Here is a 27,478-nt window from a genome sequence, read left to right as displayed (position 1 = left end):
CGCCAGACTGATGCAGTCTGAGCGGATCCGCTCCATTCAGACTGCATCAGGGCTGGACGGCTGCGTTCGGGTCCGCTCGTGAGCCCCTTCAAACGGAGCTCACGAGCGGACCGACGAACGCTAGTGTGAAAGTAGCCTTAGGCCTCATGCACACGACAGTTTTTTTTCACGGTCCGCAAAAACGGGGTCCGTGATCCGTGACCGTTTTTTCGTCTGTGGGTCTTCCTTGATTTTTAGAGGATCCACGGACATAAAAAAAAAATCGTTTTGGCGTCCGCCTGGCCGTGCGGAGCCAAACGGACCCGTCCTGAATTACAATGCAAGTCAATGGGGACGGATCCGTTTGACGTTGACACAATATGGTGCAATTGCAAACGGATCCGTCCCCATTGACTTTCAATGTAAAGTCAGGAGTCCCTTTACTTTCACACTTGTGTTCATAATGCAGACGGTGGCTCTGTTCAGAGCGGATCCGTCTGCATTATATTGTTAAAACATTTCTAAGTGTGAAAATAGCCTCAGACGGATCCGTCCAGACTTTACATTGAAAGTCAATGGGGGACGGATCCGTTTGAAAATTGAGCCACAGTGTGTCATCTTCAAACGGATCCGTCCCCATTGACTTACATTATAAGTCTTGTCGGGTATATAAAGCAAATGCTTTATATAAATATAAAGAAAAAATTATCGGGTCAAAAGAAAAATTATGCAAACTATATTGACCCGTTAGATGGACATAAACATCTCAAAGAGTTCAATCGAGAACCTGATTATTTTGTGCAATCAGTAAAACAGGGTACAAGCGTCTATGCAAAAATATAAATGATTTATTATACAATAGGTTAAAATACAAACAAAATGAATCAACATAAATTTCAGTAATATACAATGATGTGCAGTACCCAGAATTCACCACTATATGATACCAACAAAACACTACTCAACCAACACAAGAATATTATGCAATACAGCTTTAAATTTGTGAGAGATATACAATCAATGGATTATGCGGAAAACTCAATCAAGAAGATGACAGATACGAGCCCTTGCTCCGCCCAAAAATGATGACCAATCTTTCAGATAATGGTAGTATTGCAACAAAACTTATAAATTATTGGCTTGATATAAAACTAGGGAATTCAAAGATTCCCAACAAAGAGTTTCTCCAATATTATCCCCTTCTTTCAGTTATATGCATCGTAACTGAAATCAGAGAAAATACGGATGTAGCAACTAACGTTACACGTCCGCAAATGAGCGGGTATCTGGCTAAGTATCAAGCCAATTAATTTAGATCAATACTACATAAAACAAAATATACATTACCCAAGGGTCAAGTGATGTGCAGAGTCTTGGGGCAGCCAGCTCTCAAGAGTTTTTCCCGATAATCCAAATGATTTTCCAGAGATCTATAATCCAAATGTTTGTTTCTCTTTTTTTTTCTTTCTTTCCTTTTTCTTTTTTTCTGGTAACTGGTTTCTTAACCCAAAACTTATCAGATGAACACGCCCTCCGAGTTTGGAACTTACCAATCATTGTTGGAGGGGTGTGTGCATTGATAAGGAGCATGGCGTCATAATACTACCCAGAATGCAATTTTGCTACTGATGTAGTATTAACCGCTTATATCTAGATGGCACTGTTGTATAAGCAATAAGCATCATACCATTAAGGGTTAACTCATACATGCCTAATATTTTCAACACTTCACACCTCTGACATCTGGGGCCTTGTCCCAGGGCTGAGGGACAAACTTTGATACATGAATATATACTTTGAGGAACATCTAGACCATTCTCACACTTTGGAATTCATGTTCAGATAGGAAAAACAATAAAGCCTCAGAATCTGCAGGTGCGGTGTATCTTCTAACTTTCTAAATGTATAATATATTGTAACAATAACACCAGTTTTGAACAGTACAGTAATCTTCTCATGGACTTACTTCGGCCTACATGAAAATCCATACAAAACAGTGAATATATAAATCAACATTGCTCTTAAAGGCAATGAATACCCATTATAACTAAAATAAGTAAGTATAACTGTTTAAACTTATGAAAAAGCACAACAGTCTGGACGGATCTGCTTGCCTCCGCACGGCCAGGCGGACACCCGAACATAACTTGAAGCGTCCCCATCACCATGGGAACGCCTCTACGTTAGAATATACTGTCGGATATGAGCTACATCGTGAAACTCATTTCCGACAGTATATTCTAACACAGAGGCGTTCCCATGGTGATGGGGACGCTTCAGGTTAGAATATACTGAAAAACTGTGTACATGACTGCCCCCTGCTGCCTGGCAGCACCCGATCTCTTACAGGGGGCCGTGATCAGCACAATTAACTCCTCAGGTGCCGCACCTGAGGGGGTTAATTGTACTATCATATCCCCCTGTAAGAGATCAGGGCTGCCAGGCAGCAGGGGGCAGACCCCCCCCCCCTCCCCAGTTTGAATATCGTTGGTGGCACAGTGTGCGCCCACCATCGGGCCCCCCCCCCTCCCTCTATTGTTATAAATCGTTGGTGGCACAGTGTGCGCCCCCCATCGCCCCCCCCTTCCTCCCTCTATAGTTAAAAATCGTTGGTGGCACAGTGTGCGCCCACCATCCCCCCCCCCATCATTGGTGGCAGCGGAGTTCCGAACGGAGTCCCAGTTTAATCGCTGGGGCTCCGATCGGTAACCATGGCAACCAGGAAGCTACTGCAGCCCTGGTTGCCATGGTTACTTAGCAATAGTACAATAGTAGAAGACTCATAGTTACCTGCTTGCTGCTGCGATGTCTGTGTCCGGCCGGGAGCTCCACCTACTGGTAAGTGAAAAGTCTGTGCGGCGCATTGCTAAAGAACTGTCACTTACCAGTAGGAGGAGCTCCCGGCTGGTCACACACATCGCAGCAGCAAGCAGGTAAGTATGAATCTTCTACTATTGTACTATTGCTACAGGGGAATATGATAGTACAATTAACCCCTTTAGGTGCCGCACCTGAAGGGGTTAATTGTGCTATCATAACCCCCTGTAAGAGATCGGGTGGTGCCAGGCAGCAGGGGGCAGTCTTGTACAAAGTTTGCAGTGTATTCTAACTAGAAGCGTCCCCATCACCATGGGAACGCTTTTGTGTTAGAATATACTGTCGGAAATGAGTTTTCACGAAGTGAAAACTTGGATCAGAAAAAGCTTTTATGCAGACGGATCTTCGGATCCGTCTGTATGAAAGCAACCTACGGCCACGGATCACGGACACGGATGCCAATCTTGTGTGCATCCGTGTTCTTTCACGGACCCATTGATTTGAATGGGTCCGTGAACCGTTGTCCGTCAAAAAAATAGGACAGGTCATATTTTTTTGACGGACAGGATACACGGATCACGGCCTCGGCTGCAAAACGGTGCATTTTCCGATTTTTCCACGGACCCATTGAAAGTCAATGGGTCCGCGAAAAAAAACGGAAAACGGCACAACGGCCACGGATGCACACAACGGTCGTGTGCATGAGGCCTTAAGCCCAGGGACTATAAGTTCTCTACACGCATTGCGTCCGGATGGAAAACTCGCTCTTGTAAAAAAAAAAAAAAAAAAAAAAAAAAAAAGGCCTAAGGGCTCCAACTGTATCCGTTTTTGGTCTGCAAAACACAAATACTGGCTGAGAGACTGCTTCCATTTTTTTTTTTTTGTGGCGTTACGAAATGGACGTACGAATGCGGGTGTGCCGTCTGCATCCTTTGAGGCCCCATCGAGATGAATGGGTCCGCATCCGATCCTCATTTCTGTGAACCAAAACCACGGTCGTGTGCATGAGCCCTAAATCTTGGCTTTTCCTCTCTACGACCTCTTTCACATGAGCGATATGGATTGTGTCAAGATCTGTTCAGGATAAAAATGTATTTTACTAAATAGTTATAGTAATTATACTTGTTTTTATTATTTCAAATGTAAAAACAAATTAGGTATTGAGTTCTGTCCTAGGGGCTCAATACCGTAAGAGAACGGATCAGTTTTATCCTAATGCATTCTGAATGGAGAGCAATCCGTTCAGGATGCATCAGTTCAGTCCCGCTTACGTTTTTTGGCCGGAGAAAATACCGCAGCAGGCTGAAGTTTTCTCTCCGGCCAAAAATACTGAACACTTGCTGGAATGCCGGATCCGGCATTATTTTCCATTGGAATGTATTAATGCCGGATCCGGCCCCGAGTGTTCTGGCAAAACGGATCCGGCATTGTAGTCTGCGCATGCTCAGACCTTTAAAAATGAGAAAAAAAATGAATGCCGGATCCGTTTTTCCGGATGACCCCAGAGAGACGGATCCGGCATTTCAATGCATTTGTCATACGGATCGGAATCCTGATCCGTCTGACAAATGCCATCAGTTTGCACACGTTTTGACGGATCAACTGGCTTTACATCACACGGCGACCTTCACTTTTAGTATGGCCCTGTAAGGCCTCTTTCACACGGGCGTTGCGGGAAAAGGTGCGGGTGCGTTGCGGGAACACATGCGATTTTTCCGCGCGAGTTCAAAACATTGTAATGCGTTTTACACTCGCGTGAGAAAGATCGCGCATGTTTGGTACCCAAACCCGAACTTCTTCACTGAAGTTTGGGCTTGGGATCAGTGTTCTGTAGATTGTATCATTTTCCCTTATAACATGGTTATAAGGGAAAATAATAGCATTCTGAATACAGAATGCATAGTAAAATAGCACTGGAGGGGTTAAAAAAAATAATTTAACTCACCTTAGTCCACTTGATCGCGAAGCCGGCATCTTCTTCTGTCTTGATCTTAGCTGCGTGTAGTAACAGGACCTGTGGTGACGTCACTCCGGTCATCACATGATCTTTTACCATGGTGATGGATAATGTGATGACCGGAGTGACGTCACCACAGGTCCTGTTCCTCCACACAGCTAAGATGAAGACAGAAGGAGATGCCGGCTTCGCGATCAAGTGGACTAAGGCGAGTTAAATAATTTTTTATTATTTTATTTTAACCCCTCCAGCACTATTGTACTATGTATTCTGTATTCAGAATGCTATTATTTTTCGTAGCCCCACAAAAAAAGGGGAAATAATAATGATCGGGTCTCCATCCCGATCGTCTCCTAGCAACCGTGCGTGAAAATCGCACCGCATCTGCACTTGCTTGCGGATGCTTGCGATTTTCACGCAACCCCATTCATTTCTATGGGGCCTGCGTTACGTGAAAAACGCACAAAATAGAGCATCCTGCGATTTTCATGCAACACATAAGTGATGCGTGAAAATCACCGCTCATGTGCACAGCCCCGTAGAAATAAAAGGGTCGGTATTCAGTGCGGGTGCAATGCATTCAACTCACGCATCGCATCCGCGCGGAATACTCGCTCGTGTGAAAGGGGCCTAAGCCTCCATTAGTCCCATTTATTTATTTTCACCGTTTGGCGCTCCCCTGGTCTTTTTCTGTGCATCCACTATTTGTCGCGGCCCAGCTTCCCCTATCCTCCAACCCGCACCCTATTCCATTCCCCCTAACAACCCCCTTCCTGACTCGTACCTGCCCCAATTATTTTCTCTTTCCCGTGGACCCTTGAGTCTTTCCAAATCCCCCCCCCCTTCTTTTGTTCCCCCATTTGCGCTCCCTTTTTTCTATCTTTGCAGGATAAAAACTGAAGGTTTTTCACGTAAGTTCAATCAGTTTTGTCTGCAATTTCGTCCAGTGTTTCAGTTTTTTCCACTCGGATGCAAGAGGTTTTTGATGCTTTTTTTTCACGCGTGTGAAGAATAATAATAAAATTGCATCTGGATGCTTCCGTTTTTCATCAAGCCCCATTCACTATGCATCGCATCCGGACGGAAAACTCGCTCATGTGAAAGAGGCCTAATGCTGGGAATTTTATACCGCAGTCACATGCTGCAGGAAAACATCCGCATGACATAATGAACGCGATGCGAGTTTTAATATCCGCGGCTTGTTCATCATTGCTGCGGATTAGGTAGAGGAAAGGCGCAGATCCGCGTGCGACCGGCTGACACATCCATCTCAGAAATAAAGATCCCCTCAGATTACTGCCGCCCCAGGGAATAGGGGGGACGCAGATGAATAGTATGAGGGGGGACGTGTTCCGGATCTAGACAAATAATGACGCCCGGAAAGTGGGGGGCATCCGTATGGTCAGGATAAATAGTGAGCCAAGCAGTTTTAACAAGACTTTGAAAAGTGGAGTGCATGATTAAATTGCGGGTCAGTAGTAGGGCACACTGATGGGAGGCTGTATAGTGGGGTGCGCTGGGGGGGGAATATAAGGGCCCTAACATGAGGAATTGTGGGTGAATGTCTGCATGTATCAAGAGTGTTATTCTCGGGGGTCACAGCGATAAGAAGTGTGGCTCGTCGCCATGATCAACATAAATAGTGGGGTGCACCGCAGGCTGCTTTCACACTTGTGTTTTCCCTTTCCACTATTAAGATCCGTCATAGGGTCTCACTAGCGGGGGGGGGGGGGGGGGGGGGGGGGGGGGGGGGGTTGGGGCTTCTGTTTTGTCCCCCATTCATCAATGGAATGGGGACTGAACGAAACGGCGAGTGCACCAGAATGCATTCCGTTCCATTTGGTTGCGTCACCATCGCGGACAGATTAACGCTACAAGCAGCGTTTTTCTGTCCGCGATGTGGTGCGGACCAAGACAGATCCGTCACGACTCACAATGTAAGTCAATGGGGGCGGATCTGTTTTCTCTGACACAATAGAAAACGGATCCGTCTTGGCAATGTTAAAGATAATACAACCGGATCCGTTCAGAACGGATGCAGACGGTTGTATTATCAGTAACGGAAGCGTTTTATCTGAGCCCTGCCGGATCCAGTATAAACGCTAGTGTGAAAGTAGCCTTACTGACGGGATGAATCTCGGGGTACACCTTGTTCATAGGGATAGGTTCTGGACTTGATGAAAAGGGTAAACAGGAGGAGCATAGAAATGGGGGCGCAGCTACAACCGGATCATTCGCCAGGTTCATGAGGATAAGGCCTCATGCACACGAACGTATTTTCATTCCGTGTCCGTTCCGTTTTTTTGGCGGACCGTATGCGGAACCATTCATTTCAATTGGTCCGCAAAAAAAATGGAAGGTACTCCATGTGCATTCCGTTTCCGTATGGCCGTTCTACAAAAAAATAGAACATGACCTATTATTGTCCTCATTACGGACAAGGATAGGACTGTTCTATTAGGGGCCAGCTGTTTCGTTCCGCAAAATACAGAATGCACACGGACGTCATCTGTGTTTTTTGCAGATCTGTTTTTGCACACTGCAAAATACATACGGTCGTGTGCATCAGGCCTAAGTGGTTGCACATGTATAATCAGCTTTACTGGGGTGCAGCTTGTTCATCATGATAAACAGTGGGTGCAGGTTGTCAGTCATAAATAGTGGGGTACAGCTTTCTGATCAGGGTAATTATCGGGGTGCAGCTCTATGATGGGGGCCATTATCGGGGTGCAGCTCTATGATGGGGTGATTATCGGGTGCAGCTGTATGATGGGGGTGATTATCGGGGTGCAGCTCTATGATGGGGGTGATTATCGGGGTGCCTCTCTGGTGGGGTGATTATCGGGGTGCAGCTGTATGATGGGGGTCATTATCGGGGTGCAGCTGTATAATGGGGGTGATTATCGGGGTGCAGCTCTCTGATGGGGGCCATTATCGGGGTGCAGCTCTATGGGGTGATTATCGGGTGCAGCTGTATGATGGGGGTGATTATCGGGGTGCCTCTCTCTGGTGGGGTGATTCTCGGGGTGCCTCTCTGGTGGGGTGATTATCGGGGTGCCTCTCTGGTGGGGTGATTATCGGGGTGCAGCTGTATGATGGGGGTCATTATCGGGGTGCAGCTGTATGATGGGGGTCATTATCGGGGTGCAGCTGTATGATGGGGGTGATTATCGGGGTGCAGCTGTATGATGGGGGTGATTATCGGGGTGCCTCTCGGGGTGATTATCGGGGTGCCTCTCTCTCTGGTGGGGTGATTATCGGGGTGCAGCTCTATGAAAGGGGTGATTATCGGGGCGCAGCTCTATGATGGGGGCCATTATGGGGGTGATTATCGGGGTGCAGCTGTATGATGGGGGTGATTATTGGGGTGCAGCTGTATGATGGGGCGATTATCGGGGTGCAGCTGTATGATGGGGGCGATTATCGGGGCGCAGCTCTATGATGGGGGCCATTATCGGGGTGCAGCTCTATGATGGGGGTGATTATCGGGGTGCAGCTCTATGATGGGGGTGATTATCGGGATGCAGCTCTATGATGGGGGTGATTATCGGGGCGCAGCTCTATGATGGGGGTGATTATTGGGGTGCAGCTCTATGATGGGGGCGATTATCGGGGCGCAGCTCTATGATGGGGGCAATTATCGGGGCGCAGCTCTATGATGGGGGTGATTATTGGGGTGCAGCTCTATGATGGGGTGATTATCGGGGCACAGCTCTATGATGGGGCGATTATCGGGGCACAGCTCTATGATGGGGCGATTATCGGGGCACAGCTCTATGATGGGGGCGATTATCGGGGCGCAGCTCTATGATGGGGGCGATTATCGGGGCGCAGCTCTATGACGGGGGCGATTATCGGGGCGCAGCTCTATGATGGGGTGATTATCGTGGTGCCTCTCTTTCTGGTGGGGTGATTATTGGGGTGCCTCTCTCTCTGGTGGGGTCATTATTGGGGCGCAGCTCGCTGGTGGGGTTATCATCGGGGCGCAGCTCTATGATGGGTGGCGATTATCGGGGTGAAGGTCTATGGGGGTGATTATCGGGGTGCAGGTCTATGATGGGGGCGATTATCGGGGTGCAGCTGTATGATGGGTGATTATCGGGGCGCAGCTCTATGACGGAGGTGATTATCGGGGCGCAGCTCTATGACGGGGGTGATTATCGGGGCGCAGCTCTATGATGGGGGTGATTATCGGGGTGCAGCTCTATGACGGGGGTTATTATCGGGGCGCAGCTCTATGATGGGGTGATTATCGGGGCGCAGCTCTATGACGGAGGCGATTATCGGGGCGCAGCTCTATGACGGAGGCGATTATCGGGGCGCAGCTCTATGATGGGGGCGATTATCGGGGCGCAGCTCTATGATGGGGGTGATTATTGGGGTGCAGCTCTATGATGGGGTGATTATCGGGGCACAGCTCTATGATGGGGCGATTATCGGGGCACAGCTCTATGATGGGGCGATTATCGGGGCACAGCTCTATGATGGGGGCGATTATCGGGGCGCAGCTCTATGATGGGGGCGATTATCGGGGCGCAGCTCTATGACGGGGGCGATTATCGGGGCGCAGCTCTATGATGGGGTGATTATCGTGGTGCCTCTCTTTCTGGTGGGGTGATTATTGGGGTGCCTCTCTCTCTGGTGGGGTCATTATTGGGGCGCAGCTCGCTGGTGGGGTTATCATCGGGGCGCAGCTCTATGATGGGTGGCGATTATCGGGGTGAAGGTCTATGATGGGGGTGATTATCGGGGTGCAGGTCTATGATGGGGGCGATTATCGGGGTGCAGCTGTATGATGGGTGATTATCGGGGCGCAGCTCTATGACGGAGGTGATTATCGGGGCGCAGCTCTATGACGGGGGTGATTATCGGGGCGCAGCTCTATGATGGGGGCGATTATCGGGGTGCAGCTCTATGACGGGGGTTATTATCGGGGCGCAGCTCTATGATGGGGTGATTATCGGGGCGCAGCTCTATGACGGAGGCGATTATCGGGGCGCCTCTGGCGGGGGCGGAGGAGCCGCAGTGCCGGTCACCTTGCTGAAGGACGCAGCAGTGTGCACTGACGTCTGCCGCTCGGGGCCGGCCGGAGGAGGCGCCTGCAGATAACAGGAACCAGAAGCCGAGCGCCGCCCGGGCGCAGAGTTCCGGTGCTGGGGCGCAGAGACGTGGCGGAGCGGTGATGCGGCTCCTTGGCCCCCGCTGCAGGGCACACGCAGCTGCTCGCAGTGCTCTGGTGCCCGCTGACTCAGTCCTAACCTCCTCTGCCTTTCTCTCTCCCCTGTTTCAGCCGCACAAGCCATGCAGGATGACTTACTGATGGACAGAAGCCACCCTCAGCAGAGGCAGCAGCAGGACCCCAGCAGCTCAGAAGCCCCCTGTTGTGCAGAGCCCCCCAGCCCTGAGAACAGCAGCAGCACCCCAACTCTGAAGGAGAAGATGCAGATGGAGTCCCCCATCTTACCTGGTCTGAGCTTCCCCCAGCCTGGTCAGCAGGAGCCCCCCACTGGCCCTTCCCTGTCCCCATCCTTCGGAAGCACCTGGTCCACCGGAGGCTCTGGCAATGCTGTGGATGACAGCTTTTTCCAAGGAATTACCCCTGTCAACGGGACCATGCTGTTCCAGAACTTCCCTCACCACCACCACGTCAGCCCTGTATTTGGGGGCACCTACTCCCCTCAGCTGGGGCTGGCTCATCAGACTCATCAGCAGCAGAGAAGGTCCCCTGTCAGCCCCAACAACCACCCCCCCTACAACCAGAGGACCGCTTACAGCCACCAGGCCATCCTGACCAACAAGCCCTCCACCTCGTCCTCCTCTTCGCTGTCTCCTTCCAGCTGGAATAACCAGCAGAATGCAGCGTGGAATAACCCCTCCAATCCCTGGGGAGGTCTGCAGCCGGGCAGAGACCCCCGCAGGGCGGTGGGGGTAGGAGTAGGGGTCGGAGTCGGGGTGCCCTCACCGCTCAATCCGATCTCCCCATTGAAAAAACCTTTCTCCAGTAATGTGATTGCACCCCCCAAATTTCCTCGCGCTTCACCTCTGGCTCCCAAATCCTGGGTGGAGGACAACGCTTTCAGGACGGATAACGGCAATACCCTTTTGCCCTTGCAGGTGGGTACCCGCCCGTCTTGGCACGTCTGCTAATCTCTGTTCTGTGTGATGTGTTGCCTTTATAACTGGGTGGGGGGGACGTAAGTATCGGGAAACCTTTACTAGCAATGACGGGGTTAAACCTTCTGCATGTCTAGACTATGTACTAAGGACGGCCAATATGGCATATGCCGCATGTCAGTGAATAGCTGCAGCCTGGCCGCTTCTCCTCCGACTTCCAGATATATAATATATCATTTTTATTTTTTTTATTTTCCTTTTACGGAGGTCGGTAATTGGCTCTCGGCCTTGTCCGCACTAGATTTCTAATAACTGGCGCACCGTTTTTTGTTATTTTTTTGTGTGGCAGTGCACCCGGTGTGTAATACCGTAAGTGTGCGTCACCCTGCCCAATTTTTGTAAGGTAGCGTTCGTGAGAACAGTGTCATTTCCAGTTTTCAGTCCCTTCATTGGAGCAGAAAACCATAAATGAGACAATGATGGGGTCCACCGCGGCGTCCGTCATTTAAGCTGCCCGTGACTCCTGACGCATCATATGTCCAGATCAGGATCTGCCCTCCAGATCACCATCGAATATTTTTGCCCCTGGTTTTATTCCTTGTGACGACTTCACCCGAAATTTTAAATCCCCCCCCCCCCCCCCCCCCCCATTTACAGATATGCTTTCTAATATGTGGTTTTGGGATTTTATTGGAGTCTATCTGATGGGGGGGGGGGGGTCGTCCAGTGTGTTCCGTCGGCTGTAGGAAGGCAAGTTGCTGCATTGTGCAGGACGGACTTCAGCGGAGAGATTTTCCACGCTCAGTAGGTTGGAACCTGTTTCTGCGGACGCCGTGTGCACCGCTCGCAGCATATTAAGCAGTTTAATCATTGCCCTATTAATACGCCATGGTGTACGCAGCAGCAGCAGGGACACATCGGGGGTCATTTAAAGAGGTTTTCAATGTGTCACTCGTACAAAATGTAGCGTAAAATTGTGTCGCTTCAGACCCCCGGCGTTCCACAGTTGCCCGGACCTTGTTTGTGCAGCCTTGTAACAGCTGTCGGATAAGGGCAGTGCTGAAATGCCATTCACTAGAGCGCGGTCGTCTTGACATTTCAGTTAATCTGCTCAGTCGACCTACGTGGCCCGTGTACTTTTCCTTCCCCTGCAGGTGTCTGTTACGCACACTGGAAATCCTGGAATCCATTTGCAGCTGGATTGGAAGGAAATAAGTTCACAATTGATGTATATGCTTAGACATAGGGGTGCGACCGCATGCAGCGGAGCGCAAATTGCGCCAGTATGTGGCTTTACAGAAAATAATCGGCACAGTTAACGTACACTTGTTAATGTCCGCATTTTTTTCCAGGTGACTGGAAAAGCATGAGCCCGTTAACAAGCATTTAAAAACCGCGCCAATTTGTGATAAAGCCACATGTCCGCATAATATTTACTTGCATCTCATCGAGGCGGCAGCATCACCCCACGTGGTGATTTTTCAATGCAAGCAGAAAAAATAAATAAATATCGGGACGTATATTCACGCCAGCGTTGTCGTTTCCATTGTTCTGCTTTGTTATAGGACCAGAACAGCAGAAATAACGGAACTGAATGGCGCCATATGCACCCATTTACTATAATGGGGTCCATCGGGCTTGGGTTAGAATTTTTGCATTGTCCCAGTGTTTTTTGACGGGATCTGCGACGGAGGTCCCTAAGGCCACCTGCTCACAGAAACGCACATTAAGGCCTCATGCACACGACCGTTTTTTTTTAAGGTACGCAAAAACGGGGTACGTAGGTCCGTGATCCGTGACCTTTTTTTCGTCCGTGGGTCTTCCTTGATTTTTGGAGGATCCACGGACATGAAAAATGAAAAAAAAATCTAAGTCAAGTTTGCCATTGAAATGATAGGAAAAAACGGACACGGATCACGGACACGGATCACGGACACGGGTGACAATCTTGTGTGCATCTGTGATTTTTCACGGACCCATTGACTTGAATGGGTCCGTGAACCGTTGGCCGTGAAAAAAATAGGACAGGTCCTATTTTTTTCACGGCCAGGAAACACTGATCACGGATGCGGCTGCCAAACGGTGCATTTTCCGATTTTTCCACGGACCCATTGAAAGTCAATGGGTCAGTGAAAAAAAAACGGAAAACGGCACAACGGCCACGGATGCACACAACGGTCGTGTGCATGAGGCCTAAGGCTAGGTCTACGCGACGACATATGTCACGCGACAGTTTTTATAATGGTAGTCTATTCAAGATGGATTTTTCTGCAACTGTCGCAGTGCGACACCATAGACTACCATTATAAAAATTGTCGTGCGACAAAATGTCGCAGTGTAGTTGTGCCCTATCTGTCATGCGACTTGTTTTCGTCGTGTAGACCTAGTCTAAAGCCGCACGAATTCCCGTGTGGATATACGTGCGTTTCTGCAGCAAAACCACAATGTTTAATTGCGGATTAGATGCGGTTTCGCCGCGGATCTCGCCCTTCCTTCCTTTTGAAAAGGGTGAAAACCGCAGCTAAAACCGCAAACTTAGTCGACGTGCTATTAAATTTGAAATCCGTGTGGCAGGTCAATTTCTGCACAGAAGAAAAACACAACGTGGACATGAGATTAGTGTAATCTCATACACTTTGCTGGTACTGTAATACGCAGTGTTTTTGTTTTTTTTTTCGCATGGAAAAAACGCACGTATACCGCAACGTGTGCAGGTGGCCTAAGGCTGCCGGATTAGACGCGTTTTTTCCAAAGGAAAATTTGTGCAGAAAAACCGCAGCATATTATAATACGACATAATACAGTACCAGCAGATTGAATTAGATTTGGCAAAGCTCACCTACACTTCACCCACAGAAATCTGAGATTGGGGCAAAATCGCCTCAAAATCTGCGAGCAATATATACATATTTTGGTGCGGAAACGCAGAGAAATCCACACGATGATCCATGTGGAAATTCTGTTTAGAAAGCCACACCCATGTGCAGGAACCGTAATGGAGCCTCCGACGCAGATTTATTAATTTTTTAAATTTTATTTTTATTTTAAAATGATAAATACAATAAGAAAATATGCCGTTCAGGCCCAGCGCCATATTTGCCAAGCCCCAGTGTCTCTGGTATGAAAAAGCGCATTAGAAAAGTGTCGGGAAAACACCGCCAGATCTGACCCGGCATTATTCAAACACCTGCACCCGTAGTCTTAATGGGGCATTCGCTGCAGTGGAGGAGGATTGGCGCACTGCCTGGACTGGGCACCGCTGTTCATAAACCTCCTGACGAAGGACTGGAACTAAACAGTTTCCCATTTATTCCCTGTTGTCTCCTCCTCTTGAGTGTATGAATTGGATTGGAAAATCATCTTATCGGGAATTTTTATTTAATTTCTTCTTCCTATGGAGGGAATCTCCACAAAATAAGACATCCATTTAGATTAGACGGCTAGAATCGGAACGCGTGGCTCTGAGCGCCGCCGCCGCCTCCTCACAGCTTAGGCCAGATTCACATCACCGTTTCGTTTTCCGCTCTGATCCATCAGAAGAACAGAAAACCGTTTTAGCCATTTCCATCTGAGGTCTGTTCTTTTTGACTGGAGGAAAAGGACTTCTGATGGATCAGAAGAACGGAAAACGAAACGGTGATGATTGAGAACCCGTCCTTGCCAACCACGGCACTGTTCATTGCAGTCATTGTTTCTTGGCAGCAGATTTTGCTCTGAACAGGGATCTGCTGCCCAGAAACCATGAATTGGCAGCAGCCATCGCTCGCCCTCATACCCTGCTTTCACACCTGAGCGTTTCTCAAACGCGCGTTTTTGTCGCGTGTTTTTATGTGCGTTTTTTGTAATAGTAAACGCGCGTTTGACGCGCGTTTGTGTCATTGACTGCTGTGTCCTATGGCCACAAACGCGCGTCAAAACGCCCCAAAGAAGCTCAAGTACTTGATTATGCGTCGGGTGTTTTACAGCGCGATCGTACGCGCTGTAAAACGCCCAGGTGAGAACCATTCCCATAGGGAAGCATTGGTTTTCATGTGTTGAGCGTTTTACAGCGCGTTTGAACGCGCTGTAAAACGCTCAGGTGTGAACTTAGGGATACAGTGGAGCTGATTGCTGCATGTGAATGTAGCTCTTCCCCCTCCACTGACGGGCAGATGGGTATCGGGAGGGAATAATTGTCTGTTCACTGGGTGTGTGCCCCCCCCCCCATGTTAATTTCTTAACCTAACCCCTTTACCACAATGAAAGCGCTCATTGCCCATGGCCCTTCCGCTGCCCATTGCCCATGGCCCTTCCGCTGCCCGCCTCTTGCCCCTACCTGATCGCCTCACCTGGCCTCATTGGTGGTGCACCCATGTCTGGGGGTGCTGGGAGGCCACTGTTATCTTTTAACAGTATCCCTTGTCTGCCATGCTGTGTTGGTGCCCGGTGTAAGTATTCGGGTGGTCACAAACTACAGTACGCGTTTGTCCGTAGTGTGTTCACACCTCCAGCGCTCTGAACTGACGGACCTCTTCCAGGTGTAATTCTCGGAAATCCAGTGTTTTTTACCAATGATGTGGCGAATTTATTTATTTTATTTTTTCTCTTGCCAGGAGTTTCGGTTCTGCCCCTTACATTACTATTAGGCCTCATACACACGACGTGTCCCCCCCCCCCCCCCCCGTCCCCCCCTGGTTACCGTTCTTTTTTTTTGTGTTCTATATACGGTCCGTATAATGGAACCATTCATTTCAATGGGTCGGAATGTACTCCGTATGCATTCCGTTTAAAGAGAGAACATGTCCTATTTTTGTCCGCATAACGGACAAGGATAGGACTGTTCTGTTGGGGGCCAGATGTTCTATTCCGCAAAAAACGGAATGCACACGGATGTCATCTGTATTTTTTGCTAATCCGTTTTTTGCGGCCTGCAAAACACTGAAAAAGCCATACGGTCGTGTGCATGAGGCCTTAGTCCGGGCTTTCGGACAGCACTTTTTCTGCTCTTTAGAAGCCAGTCTTGATTTTCAGTTACAAACTGCGTTTGATATTTGCTCTGTGTAAATGTTCCCAGTGATGAAGATTTCGGCCGCCAGCAGGTGCATGGCCTTTAAAATTAAAGAAATTGTGCTTTGGTGTCAGATGGCAAACCAGGAGAGAACAGGGCCGTCTCTTCAGAAGCAGCGAGACATTTCACTAATCCATTCCCTGTATTTTATTACTTATATAAAAAGGGAATCCTTTGTGGGGAAAGCTGTAAAAGTGTCACACGGGGACGGTAAGTATGTCTGGGCGGTTCACCTCTGGTACGTATTAAAGCGGGTGTCTCACTTCAGCAAATGGCATTTATCATGTACAGAAAGTTAATACAAGGCACTTCCTAATGTACTGTGATTGTCCATATTGCTTCCTTCGCTGGCTGGATTCTTTTTTCCATCATGTTATACACTGCTTGTTTCCATGGTTACGGCCACCCTACAGTCCAGCAGTGGTGGACGTGCTTGCACGCTATAGGAAAAAAGTTCCGGCCTCTCTGGTGACTGGGATCGTGGGAGCTCACCTAGGCTGATGCTTTTTATCTATAGTGTGCAAGCACGACCACCGCTGATGGATTGCAGGGTCGTCGTAACCATGGAAACAAGCGAAAAGTTGAAAAATGAATCCAGGCAGCAAAGGAAGTAATATGGATAAATTAGTAAGTGCCTCGGATTAATTTCCTCTACGTCAGTGTTGCCCAACCTGCGGCCCTCCAGCTGTTGCAAAACTAACTCCAGATCCGTCTCACAAATGCATTGCAATACCGGATCAGTCTTTACGGTTGTCATCCGGAAAAACGGATCCGGTATTTATTTATTTTTCACAGATTTAATGGTCTGCGCATGCACGGACTGAAAGAACGGATCCGTTTTGCCGGAACACTTGGTGCCGGCATTAATGCAATCCGGCATTAATGCATTTCAATAGCAAGTGTTTAGGATTTTTGGCCGGAGAGAAAACTACAGCATGCTGCGGTATTTTCTCCGGCCAAAAAACGTAAGAGGGACTAAACTGATGCATCCTGAACGGATTGCTCTCCATTCAGAATGCATTAGGATAAAACTGATGAGTTCTTTTCCGGTATATAGAGCCCCTAGGACGGAATTCAATACCGGAAAACAAAAAAGCTAGTGTGAAAGTACCCTTAGGGCACATGCACACGTCTGTATGATGGCTCTATAGGTCCAAGTACAGTATGGATCCGCAACATGGCATCCATAGTCTTGTGCTGAGCCCGTACGCTTCCATCAGAAATCGTGTCATCCTGCGGCAGGACGTCTTGCTGCTCTTACAGTGAAGAATGTCTATAAAGATGGAGATGCATTCTGTGCCCTGGATGTAGTGGGTGCCCTATTGTCACGGTGTCAGACTTGGTGATATAAAGAATGGCAGTTCGTGGGGCGCTTCTGTACCTCTATATGTCTCCAATTTTAAAATTGTGGCATGCTTCAGTTGCTGGATTCTTATGGAGATATTGGGATCATTTATCAAAAGCTGGCGTTTTACGCCTGACTTTGATATCCCCTGAGCTTCCATAGGATGTGCTTAAAGGGAATGTGTCTTCAGAAAATGACCTTTTTGTTTAAATCGCATTATTACGTTTAACATATTTTTAAAGAATTTTTGGTGGTGTATTTTTAATTTTCTATGTCTATCTCTATTTAAACAAAAACCATAAACCATAAGTTTTTGCACTGGTCACTTCTTGGACTGTACAGATCACTTTACTGCAGTTATCTGCTTATCTGTCACTCTAATACTGCCTGTAATGATAGGTCACACAGCATGCCTAGAAGACTCTCCCATCAATGAGGTCCCCTCCTGACCATTGTGTCTATGGCCCATGGGGCTGCCGTAAAGCAATTTTCTTAATGCTTACTAAATGCTGTTAAGAACGGCTCAGGCAAGATGGCCGCCCCCATAATCATGTTTAGGAAAAAATAAAAAATAAAAGAATAAAAAATCTGCAATCGGAAAATAAAAATATTTATGTGGATCTGGTTTTAACTGGAAGATAACATTTTGCAGGTCTTGCCATTAATTAGGTGCATCCTCCTCCGGTCCTTGCTCCTACATAGATACCTACTCCAACCGGCGTAGATTTCAGAAGTCCTTTACACCAGGAAAGTGGCTCAAATGTTAGTGAATTGGCCGCGGCTGATGCCTCCACCCTGCTAATGCCACTCCCCAGTGCAGGGTCTTGCAACTTTTTTACACCAGAAACTGGCATAAGGAGTCATGATAAATCACCCCCCCCCCCCCTCCCCATTGTCTAGCGGAGAATCTCTCCCTAATACTCTGCCTTCTGCGCTACGGGCATACCAGGTCTAACTCCTCTGATTTGTAATGATAAAGCCCATGCTGTTTTTTGGGTTGCATTCACTCCAGGGTAACATCTGGCCATTGTGATTAGATAGCCGGGGGCTATAACACATGAAGGGACGGCACATGATGATTAGCCGCCATGATGATGTGAGCCGCAGCTAGCCCACCTGTTGATGGGTTCAGGTAGACAAGATCTTGTTCTTCTGCAGTCTCTGGGCTAAAATTTCCACTATAAATACCGTGCATATATTCAATCGAAGCATTGTCTGGATCATGAAGCCCATTTTGAAATCCGTTCTTTGGGAATTCGGAGTTAATAGAGGGTTTTCTATCGCTCTGGATCGCCATCCATGTGGTCAGTGAACATCCGATTGATTTCACTGGGCAACATGTACGGTAATATTTATTTTCCCCTGTGGTAACGCTGCCAAGGAGCTGAACGCTAACCGCAGTGCTTCCCAGATTTTAGGTATGGGTTTCATTGCGGATTCAGTGCCGAAAACCGTGCCGAATCTACATTGTTCTCCATTAGAGGCCACGCTGCAGTACATGTAAGCCAAGGATATTTACTGCATGGTTTTCAAGACCACGCCAGGTCCATTTATGGCGCTGTTACCACACTGACCCCTCACAAAGCCGTAGTGACGGCCTGCTCGCGATTTAGCTCTATTCAATGGCGCTGAAACATGAGCGGGTCCGCCTGAAAACCCACAGCGGAAAGCGCAGCAGTTTCTGCCATTGGCTACACGGTGGATTTTGTTGAAGGCAGAATCCTCTGTTTGAACGTGCCCTTATCAGCAAAACGCCTTGGGGAAAAAAAAATATGAACCCACCCTAAGGGCAACTAAGGGGTGGAGGTCTTCTGTATTATTATTATTTTTTTTTTTTTGAGAGGTTGTCTCACTTCAGCAAGCGTCATGTATCTTGTAGACAAAGTCAGGCACTTAGTAAGGTATTGTGATTGTCCATATTGCTTCCTTCGCTGGCTGGATTAATTTTTCTATCATATTATACACTGCTCGTTTCCAGGGGTTATGACCACCCTGCAATCCATCAGTGGTGGTCGTGCTTGCATACTTTAGGCAATAACGCCAGTCTAGCCTTATGTTAGTGCTGTGTACGTGCAGATTCACGTCCCCCAAATTACAAATTGCAAAAATCTACAGCTAACTTGTGGCCCCTCTACACTGGAAGATTGACGCTAACAAGTATTCGTACAATCGCTTTTTAATGATAATTTGCCCGAACATCGAGCAGAGTTGGGGTCCATTCACACGTCCGTATGTGTCTTGCGGATCCACAAATTGCGGATCCGCAAAACACAGACACCGGCAATGTGCGTGCCACATTTTGCAGACCGCACATTAGGGCTGCGCATCTTCACTCGTCTCACGATTCGATGCGATTCGGCGATGCATCACGATGCATCAAGATTATTACCCAAGTCCCCTTGTTTTTCAATTTTACATCAAAAAATTAATTCAATCAGTCAGAAATTGCACAAAAATATTTATTTGTATCTATTGTCAGGCGGATCCGTCTGACAAATGCATTGAAATACCGTATCTGTCTCTCCGGTGTCATCTGGAAAAACGGATCCGGTGTTTATTTTTTTCACAGATTTAAAGGTCTGCGCAGATCGGAAGAACGGATCCGTCAATGCAGCAATTTTAATGCCGGATCTGGCACTAATACATTTCAATATAAGTTTAAAGCTGGATCCGGCAAGTGTTCAGGATTTTTGGCCGGAGAGAAAACTGCAGCATGCTGCGGTATTCTCTCCGGTCAAAAAACATAAGAGGGACTGAACTGATGCCTCCTGAACGGATTGCTCTCCATTCAGAATGCATTAGGATAAAACTGGTCAGTTCTTTTCCGGTATTGAGCTCCTAGGACGGAACTCAGCGCCGGAAAAGAAAAACGCAAGTGTGAAAGAACCTGAGAGACCATCAGTATTAGGCTAGTTTCACACTAGCGTTCGTCGGTCCGTTCGTGAGCTCCGTTTGAAGGGGCTCACGAGCGGACCCGAACGCCTCCGTCCAGCCCTGATGCAGTCTGAATGGAGCGGATCCGCTCAGACTGCATCAGTCTGGCGGCGTTCAGCCTCCGCTCCGCTCGCCTCCGCACGGACAGGCGGACAGCTGAACGCTGCTTGCAGCGTTCGGGTGTCCGCCTGGCCGTGCGGAGGCGAGCGGATCCGTCCAGACTTACAATGTAAGTCAATGGGAACGGATCCGCTTGAAGATGTCACCATATGGCTCAATCTTCAAGCGGATCCGTCCCCCATTGACTTTACATTGAAAGTCTGGACGGATCCGCTCAGGCATCTTGCGCACTTAGAAAATTTTCTAAGTTATTAATGCAGACGGAACCGTACTGAACGGAGCCTCCGTCTGCATTAATATGATCGGATCCGTTCAGAACGGATCCGATCAAGCGCTAGTGTGAAAGTAGCCTTAGTCCTGGAGGTTTCAGGTTGATAGATCCTGTGTATCCACAATCACCATCCTCTCAGTAGGGACTGATACACGTGTGAAGGGGCTCTGATGGTGCAGGATCAGTAACTGTCAGTAAATCTGACACCCCAGCAGTTTCAGATCCCTGCCCTTAGCTGAGAGTTGTCAGTGTGGATCACCTCCTGCTGGGAGCAATCTCCTGAATAGTGTGAGATAAATGTAGACATTCCCAGACTGGCCACTAGGGGCCGCTGTTTGACCGCCTTTCATAGACCCGGAACCTAAAGTTCCGTCCACTGTAGACGGAGGGGAAGAATAAGAAGATACACAACCGGAAAAATAAAGAAGAAACATGGCGCGGGCGGCAAAGGTATGAGAAGCGGCAATATGAGCTGTGTAGGTGGCAGGCGGTAGGTGTATATGCTGTGTAGGTGGCAGGCGCTTTGGAGGTAGATAACTCACCTCGCCGCCAGCCACCGCACGTCCGCACTGCCGCCTGCTTCTGAGTGTCTGACTGGGAGCCGGAGATGTGCGGAAACCACGCCTCCGGCTCCTCCTCACTCAGTCAGACCCGGCTCACTCAATGTTGTGGCCACCCCCTCTGACACGTCAGCGGGAGGCGGGAAAGAAGGCGCCCAAAAACTTTTTTCCGACTCGGCTGCACGGCGGACGCGTCGCTAACGTCATTAACATGCATCGATTATTTAAAGCAACCGCATCGATGCAGAATCGCCGGGGGTCGAATCGCGATGCATCGCTGCATCGATTATATTCGACAGCCCTACCGCACATTGCCTTTTCTTGTCTGCAATTGCAGATCCAGAAGTGCGGATCCGCAAATGCGGATGTGGACAGCACATTTCGGCCCCATTTAAAAATGAATGGGTCTGCACCTGTTCCGCAAAATTGCGGAAAGGATGCGGACGTGTGAATGGACCCTAAAGGGGCCTTTTTAGCTTTGTCAGACAGTTCACTGAGACCTAAGAGAGCCCCTCCTGTAGTGACTCCATTACAGCATCACACTTTATACTATAATCGTCTCGGTGCTCTTCTGACAATAGACCTGTCATACGGTTATCCCAATTCTACATCTACCGTGATCAGGAGGATTACCCTTCGGATAACCTCTTTTCCTAACGGCAGCAGTAAACAGACAATGGATTAACCATCTCCTTAAGAGGGTTTATTATTTGTGTGGACTGCTACAGAAGCACATACCACTGCCGAAATGAGAGAGAGAAAAATGTTGTTTTCTGTGAAAATACCTTTTTAATGGAAGTGTCCCTTTTTAAAGGGCTATGGTAGGTAAAATGTATCACTTATCCACAGGATAGGGGATAACTATCAGATCGTTGGGGAGGTCCCGTACCCCCTACCCATCATGAGTATGGGGGGCCCCGTACCCCCTACCTATCATGAGTATGGGGGCCCCGTACCCCCTGCTTCTCCACTGAAATGACCGGATAGGACAGGGATCAGCAACCTTCGGCACTCCAGCTGCTATGAAACCACAACTCCCAGCATGCAAACATGTTTGGCTGTTCTTCTAACTCCCATAGAAGTAACTGGAGCACTCTGGGAGTTGTAGTTTCAGAACAGCTGATCCCTGGGATAGGGGATAACTCTTACCTACTGGAATACCCCTTTAATTACCTTCTACATGGCTCCCTGTGGTCTGCTCGGTTACGTATAGTGTTCAGTTATAGGCACGTGCTGATCCTCCTTGACCCCGTGTCTCTGTATTTTCCATCTACCGCCACCTGTGTCATAGGAACATATTTACCGGAAAGTTAATGTTCCATAGCCGTGCCCTCCCAGAGAGCGCAGCAGACTCTGCCGTGTCCTGTACGCCTGCTGTACGTGTTCTGTAGATTTGTGCTTCCTATGGAGAGGGGAAATGATGATTTTTGCTTCTGTTTTGAGGAGATGCAATGTGTATTTGTGTTTTTTACAATACGTCGGTCAAATAGTAATCTGTAATTATTCAGAAAGGCTGCCTAATGAATTATTTTTGCCAGTGCTGTGCTTCCTAGGCTGCATCTGAATACGTTCAGGCTGCTGCCTAGCAACAGGTATCGGCGCCGGTGGGTGACTCTGCGTGATCTCCACGCGCTCATGGTGATCCGGCGTGCCGCTCATTATAGAATAGCTCTTACGGCACATGCTGATATCCGCCAGCAACATTTCATTTAGGCCACTTTCACATCTGCAATTTTGCTGTCCGGTTTTGAGGACCGTCACAGGGTCTGGAAACCGCAGCAAAACACTTCTGTTCTAATATGACAACCGGCTGCATCCGTTTAGAACGAATCCGGTTGTATTATATCGAAAATGGAAGAAACTGGATCCAGCACTAAAACCAATGTAAGTCAATGGGCGCCAGATCCGTGTTTTTTTTTTTATTATTTTTTTGTCTGAAAAAAAAACGTATCCGGCATGTTCAGTTTCCCATACACTGCTTGCAGAGGTTTTGTCTGGAATGGGAATGCAACAAATTCTGCTGCACTCTGTTCCGGTTTGTTCCGTTTTCTCCCCATTGACAATGATTGGGGACAAAACTGAAGCGTTGTGCTGCGGTTTTGAAATCCCATGCCGGATCTCAAAACCGGACAGCAAAAGCGCAGATGTGAAAGTAGCCTTCGAAGGGAGGACGATGGGATGGCTGTCCTCAGGACTAGCACGTGGATGGTCAGGCAAGGATCTGTACAGACGGCTGTAATACTGTTCAGTATCAGAGCCGTATATTTAATGCCAAAACTGAGTTTCGGATATTTCCCTGCTTTGTCCTCTTAGGATCCAATCACTACATTGACAGTAGTTTCCAGAGCATCTCCTACCAGTGAAAATCATGGACCAAAACGTGGACGCCATCTGTATTGTCCATGGTTTTCACGAACCTGTTGGCTATAATGTGCCTGAGGGGTTCAGAATCGGACAAAATAGCGCATGCTTCCAGACCCGTAGTCCCTGGTAAACCACTGATATGTGATGACGCACATTAGTCAATGGATACATGAGCGGTCCGTGAAAGAAGCCTTAAGCCGCTTACATAAATGTCATATTTCTTTAAAGGGGTTTTCCGAGACTTGCATGCTTGTCACCTATCTTCTAGTTCGGTCATCAGCATCTGATTGTGAGGGTCCGGCACCCAGGACCCCCGCCGATCAGCTGTTTAAGAAGGCATCGGTGCTCCTGTGAGCGCTGCGGCCTTCTCACACCTTTCACACTTGCGGCAGTGTGATCCGGCGGGCAGTTCCATCGTTGGAACTGTCCGATGGATCTGCCGATCTGCCGCTGACTGAAAGCATTTGCGAGATGGATCTGGATCCGTCTCACAAATGCATTGCAAGGACGGATCCGTCTCTCCGCTTGTCATGCGGACCGACGGATCCGTCTTGTACATTTTTTCACATTTTTACCGATATGCGCATGCCGGACGGCATACCGGTATTCTGAATGCCGGATCACAGCGCTAATACATTCCTATGGGAAAAAATGCCGGATCCGGCGTTCAGGCAAGTCTTCAGTTTTTTTCGCTGGAGAGAAAACCGTAGCATGCTGCAGTTTTATCTTTTGCCTGATCAGTCAAAATGACTGAACTAAAGACATCCTGAACGGATTACTCTCCATTCAGAGTCCATGGGGATATAACTGATCAGTTCTTTTCCGGTATAGAGCCCCTGTGACGGAATTCTATGCCGGAAAAGAAAAACGCAAGTGTGAAAGTACCCTAACTAAATGGGGCTGAGCGCAATAACCAGCCGCTGTACGTTGTATAGCGGCTGTGCTTGGTAAGCAGAGAGAAGGCCGCGACGCTCACAGGAGCTTCTCAAACAGTTGATCGGCGGGGGTCCCAGCTGCCGGACCCCCACTGATCAGATACTGATAACCTATCCTGAGGATAGGTCATCAGTATCAAAATCTTGGAAAACCCCTTCAAAGGGGTTTTGCAGTAATTTTATATCAAGTGCCTGCCCCTTAAATAGAAGACTTATACTTACCTACTCCACGCCGCTCTTGTCCCTTGCACTTCCCCTGCTGTTTCCGTCTTCCTGTCCCTACGCTGTTTACATGTGGCTGGCCATTGCCATTGTTGCATGCACCACTGCAGCCAATGACTGGCTTCAGTGGTGATGTGGCCACAAGCAGGTCAGCGCTGAAGCCAGTCATTGGCTGGAGTGGTGCATGTGACCATGGCATTGCCCAACCAGATGTAAACAGGAGCAGTGCAGAGGACTGGAGCTGGAAATACAGCAAATATATTGCTGCCAGCTTAAATATTTGCCCCGATAATCTAGAGACTCTATAGACATGTTTTATTATATTTTTTTCCGTTGTGGCCCGAGGTCACCGTTGTGTGAGGTTTGCTTCTTTTGCATTAATCAGTTTGTGAATACGATGCGGTGAGTACATGTGCCAGGCGTATCTGTGGACGGAGGGTTTCCCGAAGTTTTCTGTTTATTGGGTACATAAAGTACTATGCAAAAGTTTTAGGAAAAATGCTGCAAAGTAAGATTGTACGGTTGTATGTTTGGGGTCGTAGTCCTGCTCCAGAATAACGCCTGTCTTTTAAAAAATAAATAAAAATAATTACTTTTGCATTTTTTCCACACCTGCCTAAAACGTGTGCATAGTACTGTCTATGAATACGTATGTACCGCCACTGCTGCTTATTATCTGCCATACGTGAAGCCACAAGGACATTAAATTATATGATGTTATACAGATGTTGGCTCCACGGACAAGGTAGCAATTTATACAGAAATTTTCTTAAAATCTTTGCTGTTGTGAATATTTTCAAGAAATCTGCGCCAAAACTGCACAAAAAAATGCAAATAAATCCACGCTATTTATCGTGGCGTTGGTGCTCATTTTGGGTGCATAATTTTATTTTATTTTTTATTTATTATGCCGATTTTGTTGCAGTTTTCTGTTAACAACCCCATTGGAGTCTGTGGAGGAAAAAACACTTTACATAAGGTGCGGAATTGAGCAAACAGTTGACATCCCTTGGATTTTACAAAATCCACACAGCGGGTCAATTTCTGCACAGAAGAAAAAAAACTAAATGTACGTGAGGTTTCTCAAATCTCATACACTGCACTGTCTTATGCCATAGTTTTTCCGCACGAACATCCATGTGGGCAAACCATGCATCATCCGCACAGTGTGCATTTACCCAAAAATGTCCATCCCTGAGCACTTTTTGACCCATATATAATGTAAACGGGTATCATTTTTCTTTTTTACTGAACTTGTTCTTTTGCTGATGCATAACTCCAAATGCTGTCGGACATTGACCTACCCTGAGGACAGGCCGTCAATATCAGGAGCCTGGAAAACCCCTTTAATAATAAAATTGTGTGCCTATAGTGGCCACTAGAGGGAACTGAGGAGCTTGTCGTATACTTGTATATTATTGAGCTCGATACATAGGCAGTTTGCTGTAAGCTCCTGAGCTCCCCCTAGTGACTGCGGCAGCCTCGCATTGTTTTGTCATTTTAATTACAGGTCTATTCAGGGGATTTGTAGCCCTGTTTCAGAAAAACTGAGTTCCGGCTGCTTTAAAAGCATATAAAATTTATCTGCTGTGAATTTTGGTGCTTTAGGCCTCATGCACACAACCGTATCTTGTTTCCGTGTCTGTTCCGTTTTTTGTTTTTTTTTTGCGGATAGGATGCGGACCCATTCATTTCAATGGGTCCGCAAAAAACGTGGACAGCACACCGTGTGCTGTCCGCATCAGTATGTCCGTTCCGTTGCTCCGCAAAAAAAATAGTGCATGTCCTATTTTTTTTTTTGTAGTTTGCGGTCAAGGATAGGCATTATTACAATGGATCCGCAAAAAAAAACTGATCCGCAAAACATGGTCGTGTGCATGTAGCCTAACAATGACAGTGTTATGAAGTGAACATTCACGTTAAGGCCTCATGCACAGGATTGGATGCAGACCCGTTCATTTCAGTACAACTGCAAAAAATGCATATGACTGTTCTGCCGTCCCACACAAAAGATAGAACATGTCCTATTCTTGTCTGTTTTGTGTTTGGCACTTTTACAATCGTGCAGAACGGAAAAGTGCGAGACGCACGCAGCTGGTGTTCTTGGTTTGCGAACCACAAAACTGATAGTCGTGTGCATGAGGCCTAAAGGGGATGAACCAGGACCAGAGGTTTGACACTGGACCAGACAATAGGGCTAAAGTCAAAATCCAGAAGCTCAGGGTAAGGCCTCATACACACGAACTTATTTTCTTTCCGTGTCCATTCCATTCTTTTTTTTTTTGCGGACCGTATGCAAAACCATTAATTTCATTAGGTCCACAAAAAAATGTTAGTTACTCCATGTGCATTCCGTTTCTGTATGTCCGACCGTTCCGCATAAAAAATTTAATTAGAACATGTATAAGAGAAGACTGGGTTTAAAGGGGTTGTGCAGGATTTAAAAAAACATGGCTGCCCATGGTATTGCAGCTCAACATCATTAAAGGGCATCTGTCAGCAGATTTGTACCTATGACACTGGCTGACCTGTTACATGTGCGCTTGGAAGCTGAAGGCATCTGTGTTGGTCCCATGTTCATATGTGCCCGCATTGCTGAGAGACATGATGTATTAATATATGCAAATAAGCCTCTAGGAGCAACGGGGGCGTTTCTGTTGCACTGCCACGCCCTCTCCACTTTGAAAGACAGGGCCAGACAGTGAAAACGTCATAATGCCTGGCCCTGTCAAAGTGGAGAGAGAGCAGCATTTGCAGAGAGAGCTGAAGCTCTAGGTGTAATGACAACGCCCCCATTGCTCTTAGAGGTTCAT

General features: G+C 47.7%; 1 protein-coding gene across 4 annotated transcripts in view; it reads left to right on the top strand.

Moving 5' to 3' along the window:
* Positions 1-27,478, top strand: part of CPEB3 (cytoplasmic polyadenylation element binding protein 3) — a 116,563-nt gene that overhangs the window by 23,121 nt on the left and 65,964 nt on the right. For 3 of the 4 annotated variants that reach the window (XM_044297333.1, XM_044297332.1, XM_044297331.1), the window contains exon 1: positions 9,898-10,867. The exons of the other annotated variant lie outside the window; for it this stretch is intronic. In XM_044297333.1, coding sequence (XP_044153268.1) covers positions 10,055-10,867 — 813 coding nt within the window. In that variant the 5' untranslated portion in view covers positions 9,898-10,054. Of the gene's footprint in view, positions 1-9,897; positions 10,868-27,478 lie in introns of those variants that run through there. 4 annotated transcript variants of the gene reach the window in all.

The sequence above is a fragment of the Bufo gargarizans genome, chromosome 6, assembly GCF_014858855.1.
Source record: "Bufo gargarizans isolate SCDJY-AF-19 chromosome 6, ASM1485885v1, whole genome shotgun sequence".
NCBI classification, from domain to species: Eukaryota; Metazoa; Chordata; class Amphibia; order Anura; family Bufonidae; genus Bufo; species Bufo gargarizans.
This window is presented reverse-complemented; position numbering and strand designations above follow the sequence as displayed.